Genomic DNA, 11,890 nt, shown 5'->3' on the forward strand with positions numbered 1-11,890 from the left:
ACTGCCCATCAATGAGCATGGCTGTAACCTGCGTTGAGTGTGTCGTTAACGGAGCAATTTTAGGGCTTTCCTTCGATTCTCTGGCATCTTCCCGCGATTTGTTATGCTTTATTGCTTGGTACACGTTGGGTTTATCTTTAATAAATTCCAAACCTAACAATAATCGATCCAAACAAACTAAAGGGTGGCTCTTCCAGATCAGACTTTTGTTCCACAGCCTGCATTTTCTTTCCCAATATTTTTGGCATTAACGGAGTCCCATAGGGCCAGGTCTTTTTCCGCGTTGGGTATTGGAGGAGATTTCAAAATCGTTGAGCTTCTCTTACACAGATCCAGCCCTCCTGAGGAGCCTCTCCTAAGCTATTTGTAGCATCAGATGTCACAGTGGAGTGATATCGGCGACTGGGACCTGCTTACCCACTACCAAAAGCGGTGGTACTGGAATTCTGAGCCCCTGCAAAGCAAGTTTACACAAATTCTCATCGTCCCTATTAGTTTCTTATTCTGGATGACTTTACCATAAGCATTTTTGCTCACGGATGTGCGTTTTACTCTCACCTATCCGAATTGCACATAAACATGCCCATGCATGCACACCTCCAGATGCGTACACTCCCTACATTCCCTTATCCGCACGAAGGGGTGCATCTGATGGGAGATTTGGCAACTTGTCACAAGGAAGCCATTTGCACTCTAAGCTTCTGAGTGTTCGCTGACTATAAAAGACAATGAACGGCGTTTCGCGGTAATGCAGACAAAGGTGTAGAGTTGGAACGATGGCGAAAGACGCCATGATCACATCCGAAATGAAGATATGCGAGATCGATATGGAGTTGCACCGATCGTGCAATAATTGCGAGTCATATTTCGTTGCTATGGTCATGCAATTCGCGTTAACGAGAGTTCACTTACCAAAATTAGGCTGAACATCTAAGCCGATGGGAAACGACCAAAAAGGCTCGCTGACATCCAGATCAGGCGCAACTGACATAGATTGAAGAAGTAGAAGAAAACTCCCATATAGCAGCACTGAAAGAACAGTAGAACAGGACAGAATAGTCTCAGCTTGATCTTGGTTTCCAAATTTTTGACAAAGCAGCAGAGGTGGGTCTTGCATTATTAATGCATCGAATGAAATCCAGTTCGGTGCCCCTGTTGGCAGAAACCACTCTTCCTACTTTAGCTTTATTATCATCAACTGCGGGAGAGATGCCATCGAATTCGAGTTCGGAAAAGGGGTCACGAGAAAAAATGGCAAGCTCCGGGCTACGTGATACCCCTTTGCCAGAAAAAAGGGTGGCGAACTCCGCAACCAGGAGGAAATGGAAGTCATCTCTCCGGAGAGGATGGACCTGATCCGAAAGATAAGGATAGAGGAAGAGCGGCTACTCAAGAAGTGCATTGTGGTCCTAAGGAAAATGAGAGCTGCTCACACTGCCAAGTTTTAATTAAGCGGACCAAGCTGCGTCCAAAAAAGGAGAAAACTCAGCAAAAATAACTTAAGTTGAATAGCAAAACCAGTGGTCAGAGGCCATTCTCATCAAGCCGAACAAAGGGAGATCTTTCCCTGAAGTTCTTCGAGAAGTCCACAACAAAGTCAAGTCAGAAAACCGGCGGACTCAAACCGGTAATATACTTCTTGAGCTTGGGTTGAAGAGAGTACGTTCTGCGAGACAGTCCAGAGCATTTTAGGCACGAAAGCAGTGGTTTCCACCCTAGAACACATCTGCATCCTTGAAATAAGGGATCTGGTTTGTGCCACTAATACGGATGTGAACAACCTTAAGGTGGGAACCACTAAGGAACCGTTTTACCGCTTTGGCCTCGGGAAATAGGACAAGCCTCTTCATAGCACTCTAAAAGTGTGCACATTCATCTTCATCATTTCAATTCATCTTCCAGCACCTAAGGATTTCTTAGTCGCTTAGGGAACTGTACTTTATTGCCAAGAAGTTCATTAAACTTTGTCTAATCCGTTTTCCTAGGGTTCCGTCTTTTTATTGCAGACTGTTCGCCCGCAACAGTCAGATTGAATTCCAGGTATCAGTGATCTGACAGTGAGACCTCTTCTAGCACTCGGCAGTGTGTAATCAACTCTAACAGCTTTGAAGTGCAGATTGTTAGGTTAATTACTTCACTTCTTCTTGGCCCCACAAACGTAGGGGCGAACCCTATGTTCACGGTCATGAGACCAGCTTCTCTCCTCTAGGATTGCATTTGCTACTGCCCCAAAAAATATGCTGAACGTTCGCATCACAACCTATTAGAGCTTGAAGGCCACTTGATTCTGCATACACTACCAGATCCCGTCGGCGGAGGGCACAAAGAATCATAGAGTAAGTAGGCAGAGGCAATTATAACGTTTCTCTTCTTACCATTAACCTGGTATTGTAAGTTGACCGCAACAAGGTCCTGGGAACAGAATTGTCTCAGCATGGTTGCTTCTAACAATTTTGATATCAGAACGCAGGCCCTCGGTCTCGAGGATCTTTTATCGAAGAAGATCCTGGTCCTTTTGACTGGTCCAATACCACAGATTCTGTTGAAACGAACCCATGGCTCTTGAACCAGAAATATATAAGGACAGTCCTGCAACTTTGCTGCCAATACATAGGAAGAAGCTTTGGCAGGCTGATTTGACTAACTTTTATGTTTGTAACTATAAGTGCAGCCTAATATGAAAACTACCGTTAACTGAAAAATCTACTCCGTTCTGTGTGAGTCTTACCAGCTTATCCTCGCTTTACACCGAAAGTTCCGCATTCTTGCGTCCGATTTCTCCGGATATCGCCGCACTTGGTCGTGTAGCAACGTCCATGTTCTCATTCTCAAGAAACTTCGCCTTCTTTCCGAGTGCCTTCCGATGTCGTCGGCCAGAAGCCCTCCCAGGTTCACGGAGTGCGGGCTGCATGGATCTATTGTCATATACCGGCGTTAGACCAGTTACGTTCACATTACCAGCTTCCCTTTGTTCCGTTTTTCGAGGTACAGGCGGGGAGAAGGTTCTGACAGACAAGCCTGTAATCCCTTCTCCTTTGGGGCTGAAGTTTCCTTCGGCCGAGCCTTCCTCCCCCGTATTGTAGAAGAGTTAGGTGGCAGTGTCACCGACCGGCCGGCCGTAGTCAGATTTCCAGTTCCTCTTATTAAGGGAGTTGCTACATTCCATCCATCGTTCGTTCTGTCGTTGTAAAATCCATCCTGTCCGAGGGTCTTTTCGTGGTTTCGTAACGTCGACTTTCCGTGTAGGGTTGTCAGCCCTACACAGCCCCAAACCTGGAGGGCCAGTTGGTACAATTTGTTCCTTTTTCATGAGCCGAAAACTTGCGTTCATCCTTCACCGTCTGTAGTTTTATATTACGAAAGAACTCCTAGCGGTCACCATGTGGAGGTGGAAATAGGGTTTGGTAGTAGAGCTGGTGGTGTTGGTTGAGCCGGCGTTTCCCAGGTTTTTATGTTCAATCGTGGGGACTTCTTGTGTCACTATGGATTGCTGGTGGACTTGCAAAATAAGTCCCTTATAGACCCCACGACCAACCTTAATTCGTCGGGACAAATGGTATCCCACCCAGGCAATAATCTTTCCGTTCTTTTAGAAGACATTACCGACTCTTGTCTTCGGGCACTTCTCCAAAAGTTCAGCCAGATTACTACCGAGTGTAGTCTCTGCAACTCTCTGCACAATGTGCAGCACCACATTATCACTACGGGTTTCCCGATCTTCTCGAAGGTGCGTCCTCTACCATCCCAGAAACTGGCTATTGCACGGAAAGAGTTTGAACAACTCGTTCAACAGGGTATCTGCAGGCCCTGAAACAGCTGTTGGTCTTCCCCACTGTATATGGTCCCTAAGCCAAACGGCGAATGGCGCCCATGTGGGGATTACAGAAGGCTAAATGCACAGACTGTTCCTGACCGATATCCAATTCCACTCATCCACGACTTTGCGCATCACCTCGCGAATTGCCGCATCTTTTCGACCTTGGACTTAACCAAGGCTTATCACCAAATCCCAGTAGCTCCAAAAGACATTCCAAAGACGGCAATATCTACACCTTTTGGACTTTTCGAGTTCACCCGAATGACTTTCGGATTGTGCAATGCGGCGCAAACCTTTCAAAGGTTCATTCACTCAGTCCTGCGAAACCTCGACTTCTGTTTCGTATATTTGGATGATGTTTTGGTCGCTTCTTCCACTGAGTCTGAGCACTTAGCCCATCTTGAGTGTATTTTTCAACGTCTCCTTGAGGCCGGTGTAGTCCTAAACGTTGAGAAATGCAAATTTCTCCAAAAACAGGTGAGATCCCTCGGTCATTTCATTTCCCCTGACCCAGACAAGGTGCAAGCGTCCAAAGACAGTGAAGGAGTTGAGGAGGTTCTTGGGCATGCTAAACTTCTACCGTCGTTGCCCGCCCAAGGACGCCCATCATCAGTCCATTTTAAACGCGTACTTGTCTGGCCCCAAAACTAAGGACACACGAGAGATCGTGTGGTCTGAAAAGGCTATCCGCGCGTTTGACAAATCCCGTCAACAACTGGCCGACACTATACTCTTGGCATTCCCTCTGCAAGATGCACCCCAAGCCGTTTTTGTTGATGCCTCTGACATCGCAGTAGGTGCTGCCCTTCACCAAAAGGTGGATCAAGTTTGGCAGCCGTTGAGCTTCTTCTCGAAGCAGTTGAATTCCGCTCAACGGAACTACAGTACCTACGATCGCGAACTGCTCGCCGCGTATTTGAGCATAAAATACTTCCGTTTCTCCCTAGAAGGCAGGCCGTTCACAGTGTTCTCGGACCATAAGCCTCTCACGTATGCTTTGAAACAGAAGCCCGACAAAGCGTCCCCTCGTCAGCTTCGGCACGTGAGCCTTATAAGCCAGTTTACGTCAGACATCCAGCACGTGTCCGGCAAGGACAACATAGTTGCTGACGCTTTGTCTCGTGTCTCCGAGGCTAACATCCCCGCCTCACTCGATTTCTCGGCTATTGTCAAGGCGCAGGAGGATGACGCAGCACTTCAGAGCCTCAAATCCAACCCCAAATGCAAATTTCGGGAGGTGCCCATCTTCGGCTCAAACCTCTCTCTCTCTCTGCTGCGAGGACTCGGAAAAGGGACCTCGGCCATACATTCCGGCCACCTTTTGCAAGGAAGTGTTCCACGCAGTTCACGACTTAGCGCATCCAGGCATCAGGACAACAAATCGGCTAGTCACCGAGAAATACTTCTGGCCCTCTATAAATAAGGATGTCAATTCCTGGGCCAGAGAGTGCATCGCATGCCAGAAGTGTAAAGTCTCCAGGCATGTAAGGAAAGAAGTGGGCTCATTGCCCCGCACTACCAAGCGGTTCCACACAATACACCTCGACATTGTAGGGCCTTTGCCAGACTCGCACGGTTATAGGTATTGTCTCACAATCATCGACAGGTTTACGCGGTGGCCTGAGGCAATAGCTCTGAAAGATATTACGGCGCAATGATGTGCCGAAGCCCTCTGTCGAGAGTGGATATCTGGCTTTGGCGTCCCTGCAGTGGTCATCACTGACCAGGGAATGCAATTTGAGTCCACCCTTTTCTCCGAGTTAGGCAAACTCCTTGGTTTTAAACGCCAGCGGACTACTGCATACCACCCGCAATCCAATGGGATGCTAGAACGTTGGCACCGGACGCTGAAAGCTGCCATTATGGCACGCGACGATCCGTCCTGGTCCCAAGTCTTGCCTCTCGTCCTACTCGGCCTACGTACAACCCGCCGAGAGGAATTTGCTGCCAGCCCCGCGGAGCTAGTATACGGGGAGAACCCGAGACTCCCAAGTGATCCGGTCTTCGACAAGAGATCGGGTCTCACAGAGTCGGGGTTGGTGCGTCTGCTGAGGGACAATCTCCGACACATAAAAGCCACACTACCCACCCGACACTCGTCCACACCCGCCTGTTCGCCCAAGGAACTGGACACGTGCGCGCACGTTCTGGTCAAGACGGATGCCGTCCGGAAGCCGCTGCAGCCTCCATATGAGGGCCCGTACCGCGTTCTCGAGCGGGGAAAACATTTCTTCCAGCTCGAGATCGGTGGACACAAAAAGGCGGTCTCTCTGCCCAGGCTGAAACCCGTGTCCGCCCCGAAGCAGCGTCGTGTCCGCTTTGTGGATTGAGAGAGAGAGAGAGAGTTCCGGGATCAGTCGCCGAAACTCATAGGTTTCATTTGGGGGCGGAGTGATGTGGCACGGCTGGATTCGCAGCACATATATCGAGTATTGATTGTGTACCTAGTCTATGTTCCGGTGTACTTAAAAATTGTGGTTTGCAAAGAAATTGACTATTTTAGTTAAAGTAGTAGAGCTGTTGGTGTTGGTTGAGCAGGCGTTTCCCAGGTTTTTATGTTCAATCGTGGGTACCAATCCACGTTTCGCCCTGGGACCTATACTACAATTTGACGCTACTTGTAGCTTGCTTCTCTTCAAATCTAGGGCCGTTTGATCAAGGCCAATGACTCGATGAGGTGACAAAAAGGTGTCAGCGTGGTCCAAAAGTTTAAGGAAAGATACCATAGTGTTGAAGTCCTGCAGGTCCTATGGAACAATGCGGTATGAAGGGTATAACAATTAGAAATAATATGGGATGACAAAATGCAGCCATGGCAGACTACGCTTTAGACCTCAAATTTCTCTGAGATTTTTAGCAGTCGAAAAGGGCTTTCCGGTAGGGTGTACAATTTTTCTCTTGAAGGGGGGGGGGGGGGGGGCGTGTGTTAATTGTCCTTTTATAAAGAGGGCACCTGGTTCCATTGACTGACAATGACTGTAGCAAGGGCCCGAAGGGTCCTGTTCCCTTGCTAGGGTTTGATTCTTAGATAACGCTCCCAAGACTAGCTAGTCCTTTTTCCAATGCAATCCATAAACGTGAGTCAATCTTTCTTTTGAATCAGAACTTTCCTAGCGATAAGTTTTTATTGTTCCGGTGACATGAAATTCCAGCGTATTTCAGGTGAAATAATTACACTAGTGAACACAATGACAAGCCGCCGACATTTTAATTGCGAGTTCAAAACAGCCATGTCGGCATGTTTTCTGCTTGATAGGCCCAGAATGGCAAAGAGTGCTACAAATGCAAAACAAAAAATTACTACGGTCGAGCATGTTCTAAGCATGTTACTCTTGTTATTATCTTTGTATTACTCGTGCTAAACTGAACTGATAAGGGGTGGAAAGACACAGGAATAGATACATCAATTGAATTCGGTCGAGTTATCTTGTCGTTGAGTGTTTTAATTAAAACTCAGAACGAATATTTACTTATGACTGGGCAAAGATTCCTTCACAAGCGCCGTTTTGTGGTTCTGGTATTTTTGCAGAACATAGAAATGACGAGCTTGCCATCCTCCTTTGAACAAGCTGATCGCAATAGATTGATCAGTGATACCTGTATTTCTGACACACCTGTAGGGTGAGTTTTATGGGGTGGAAATTATATATAAATAGGAATATCTGGCGAGAATGCCTCAGTTGGATTTTAGACCAGTAAGTTAATGCGTAAAGTTAAGTGATTCTATCAACGGAGAAGCTACTAACCACACTATGAAGGGTAAGTGCATTTGGTTCCATCTGATCATCTCGGCTTCGGATAAAGATATTTTCACGTTAAATTACAGAATTTTTGGTTTTGGGTATCGCTTTTGCGGCCGCCTTTAATGTCGCTTTCGCTGCCAATAATACTTCAGTAAGTAAAGCAAGTTAGATAGGTTCTTGTTTTCATGTTAGCTGTATCCTAAACATAAATTTCTAGTTCAGAAAAAGATCTAATTTATTCCTTTACTATAATAACTTGTCTGATCTATTTCTTTTCCTTCAAAAAGCCTTGTGCAGGTCAAGGATATGGATGTTATGTGCCAGACCCTGAAAGCTGTTGCAACTACTACCATTGTGTATCTGCTGAAGGCTTCAAGATGCAGTGCCCTCCTGGTCTGCACTTCAACGCAAAATTATCAGTTTGTGATTGGCCATTGAGAGCTAACTGTAGTGGAGAAGCAGGAGGCCCAGTAACTTCGACGCCGGGGTCAACAGGAAGTCCTGGGTCAGAAGTTACTCCACCAGTAAGCCCTGAAACAACTACTCCCGGTACTTCTGTGCCGATCGAACCTTGCCTTAACCTGGACCCAGCAACGCATGAATTTAAGGGTAATTGTTCGATGTACTATTACTGTTGGCAAGGCTACCCATATCTTGTGGTGTGCAACAAAGGAGAAGGCTACAGCAAGGACGATAATGCCTGCGTGGCAGACAGTAGCTGTTCTACAGGAGGTGAAACTGGTGGTGGCGGATTCACCTGTCCGGAGCGCTATGGGACATATGCTATACCGAATAATACCACCGCGTTCTACTATTGCTACAACTTTGTACTTTACACTGTGGCGTGCTTCACCAATCAACACTACGATGAGAACATACATGGCTGTGCACTCAATTCGGTTGCATACCCTTAACAACTTATTAATAACAAAAGATACTTCTCAGAATTATAGTTGGCAGTGAACTCTCAACGGCAATGCTTTTATGTGCTTATGAGTTATATTTTATTTAGTTCCATGTTTTCCAATTAAACCCGAAACTAGTTTAGAGAAAGATTTGGTGTTTTATTTTCAGTTTCACAAAAAGTTTGTTGGGAACTGAAGGCTCCAGAATTTACTATGCTACCAAGTTTGATTTTTTCAGCTTAAGGAAATACAACCAACCAGGTATAACCAAGCCTCCAAGCCTCAAGTAGTTCTTCATCTTCTTTTTCTTCAGCGTTTGTTCCCTTCACAAGCGGGGTCGGCTCGTCGTGATCGGTTTCGCCATTTGACCCTATCATATACCTGATCTGGATACAATCTCGTGACTTTTTAATCCCCATCCAGCGTATCAAGCCACCGAATTACGTGACCATACCATCGAAGACGCCTCTCTCGCAGATTTTCCACAATCGGTGCAACCCCATATTGATCGCGGATATCCTCATTTCGGATGTGATCAAAACGTGTCACGCCACTAGTCTAACACAACATCTTCGCCCCCATTATCGCAAGGCGCCGTTCATTGTCTTTTATAGTCCATAGTTGCATAATTCGGCAAGTCCTCACACGACCTCCTCGTAGTGGCCACTGGAAACCCTCTTCGGACGGGTCCAGAGTGTGAAGGGCCGGGCTGGGGGTGGGTTCATCCATCTGACGCTGGTTGTGTGCTGGTCATGTGTTAGGGGCAAGTAGATCTAGACCGAAGCAACAGCCTGGGGATCATCCTCCCTTCACTGGAGAAGGTGCTAATAGGACCCCAAGCCAAGGTGGAACAGCATACACCGAGGGCTGCGTGGCCAGTGGGGAGCTTGGTCTTTAGTATGCGAACTCTGAATACCTTGGGCACCTTCAGTTTCAAATAAGACCCTTTTCGTGGTGGCCGGGCCCGCCAGGGTGGACATTCTTCGCAGACCACTCGTGGGACCAAGGCATAGACAATTGTTTGAGTAACAGATCGTAAACCCCCCCGCAGACCACTCGTCGGACCAAGACACAGACAGTTGTTTGGCAACAGATCAGCATCTCTCTGACAATGTTGTCTGGAGAGAGCTCCCCTGTGTCTGCATAAAGCTGCTGGCGGAGGCCGCCCCACCTCTCGCAAGAGAAAAAGGTGTGTTCAGCGTCATCCGCCACTCTATTGCAGAACACACAATCAGGAGATTGCGCCTTCCCAACCCTGTGCAGGTAAGACTGAAAACCTCCATGCCCACTTAGAAGTTGGGTAAGGAAGTAATCAATCTCACCGTGCTTTCTGTTCACCCATGGGTCTAATTTGTCAATGAGCCCCGCAGTCCACTTGCCCCTTGGCTCATTTTGCCAAGAAAGTTGCCACTCACGGCGATAGATAGCTTTGGGCTCCTTGGCAAGGAGGGCAACGGGGATCTCTCCCGCAATCACCATCACAGTCGGTTCGGAGACGGTGCGATAAACAGACGCCACTCGCAAAGCTCCCCGTCTCTGCACTTGAGCGAGGCGTTTACGATGCACCTCCTTGTCAAGGGCATCAGCCCATACCTCCGCACCATAGAGAAGGACTCCCATGCTCCCATGAGGAGATGTCTCCTAGTTGATATAGGGCCGCCGACATTCGCCATTAGCCGACTCAAGGCCGCGACTCCAGCTGCAGCCCTGTCCGCGGCTGCTTTGATTTGCTCGAAGAAGCTCATCTTCGAGTCGAGCATTAAACCAAGGTATTTAATCGCTGGTTTTGACTCTATAGTCAACTCGCCGATCGATATGGGACGCAAGGTCGGGATTCTCCTTCTGGTCAGGATGACTACTTCGGTTTTTTCCAGCGCAAGGTTGAAACCGTGATCAGTCATCCATCCGCTTGCCCGTCGCATCAATATGCCGAGTCTGCTTTGCGCCTGTTCAACAGTGCGTCCGGCAGCAAGTGCCAGAACGTCGTCTGCATAACCGACCAGGCGCGATTCTTCGGGCATATCGAGTCTCAGCAGACTATCGTAGGAAGCGTTCCAGAGGTCCGATCCTAGGATGGATCCTTGCGCTACTTCCGACGTGATTTCCATCCTCCTCTGGCCCCCTAGCGTCTCATAGAACAGGGAGCGGTCTTTCAGATAATCCCTCAATATCCGCAAGAGATAGCTTGGCACGTGAAAGGAGTCCTTTAGTGTGTCTAGTATATCTGTCCATCTTACGGAATTGAAGGCATTTCTGACGTCAAACGTTATGAGGAGCACTATCCGTCGAGATTGGCGGCTGTGTGCCCCGGCTCGATTAAACGCATCTACGACCTCCATAACAGCATCCACTGTAGATTTCCCTGTTCTAAACCCGAACTGCCTTGCGGATAAGTCCCCGGCAGCACGGATCGCTTCAGCGAGTCCCTGATGAGCTTCTGGAGCACTTTTCCGGTCGTGTCAAGCATACACAGCGGTGGGTATGCAGACGGGAGCTCCGGGTCTCCTTTACCCTTACTGATCAACGGGAGTCTGGTCACTTTCCAGCGACAAGGAAAAATGCCCTCCTTCAAGCACGCGTTGAACACTTCAAGCAGCAATTCTGGCCGTTGCGGAACACCAGTTTGTAAATTTCCGCCGGGATGCCATCAGGACCTGGCGCCTTCCTGTTTTTCATAGTGAGACCCGCTTCTTCCAGCTCTTTCATTGTGAAAAGGGGGCAGTCCACAACGCTTTCCGCGCTATTTACATCAACCCGTACAGGGTGTCTGGGAAATAATGCCCGCACAATGCGGTCCATCTGGTCGGTGCTCAGTATGCAGGGCTTCCGCAGAGCCCCGATTTTCCGAGTGACAAGCTTATAGCGAAGTCCCCACGGGTCCTCATTTATCTCATTAACAAGATTTTGCCAGCCGCGAGCTTTGTTTTTATTTATAGCGCTGCGGAGTCTCCTTTTTGCTGATTTATATTGTGCCTTTACGGCACATGCCTCCTCTTTGGCGTGCAAACGTTGTGCCAAACGGCGGAGCTTATGACACTCCTTCCGTAGGTCGGCAATTTCCGCTGTCCACCAGTACATAGAAGGCTTGTCGCGCCTGGGGCCTCTCCGGGGCATAGAAGCCTCACACGCCGTCGTTATCAGATTCACCACTGAATTTACAACGGTGTCAGCTGCGACACCACCACCCCCCAGAGTGCCCCCAGCGCGGCCCTACCTGCTCCAAGAGCTCCGACGAACTTTCCGATGTTCACCCTCGCGACATTCCACACGCAGGGGGAACGTCGTGTTGGTGCTCGCCGGCAAGTAGCGTCAAACACTTCGAACGCAATGTACTGACGATCACTTGCCGAGAAGTTTTCTAGGACTCGCCACCCGTCCACCGATGATGCCAGAGATTCCGACGCAAAAGTGATGTCAGGAATGCT

At 48.3% G+C, this 11,890-nt stretch overlaps 1 protein-coding gene across 1 annotated transcript; it reads left to right on the forward strand.

The window, feature by feature from the left end:
- The first annotated feature begins 7,423 nt into the window (after positions 1 to 7,423).
- On the forward strand, positions 7,424 to 8,613 carry LOC119647818 (probable chitinase 10). Its single transcript, XM_038049047.1, has 3 exons — positions 7,424 to 7,576; positions 7,644 to 7,711; positions 7,848 to 8,613. The coding sequence occupies exons 1-3, from the start codon at positions 7,570 to 7,572 to the stop codon at positions 8,472 to 8,474; spliced, it is 702 nt and encodes a 233-aa protein (XP_037904975.1). The 5' UTR covers positions 7,424 to 7,569; the 3' UTR covers positions 8,475 to 8,613.
- Positions 8,614 to 11,890: the final 3,277 nt, after the last annotated feature.

This window comes from Hermetia illucens, chromosome 2, assembly GCF_905115235.1.
Source record: "Hermetia illucens chromosome 2, iHerIll2.2.curated.20191125, whole genome shotgun sequence".
Classification (NCBI taxonomy): domain Eukaryota; kingdom Metazoa; phylum Arthropoda; class Insecta; order Diptera; family Stratiomyidae; genus Hermetia; species Hermetia illucens.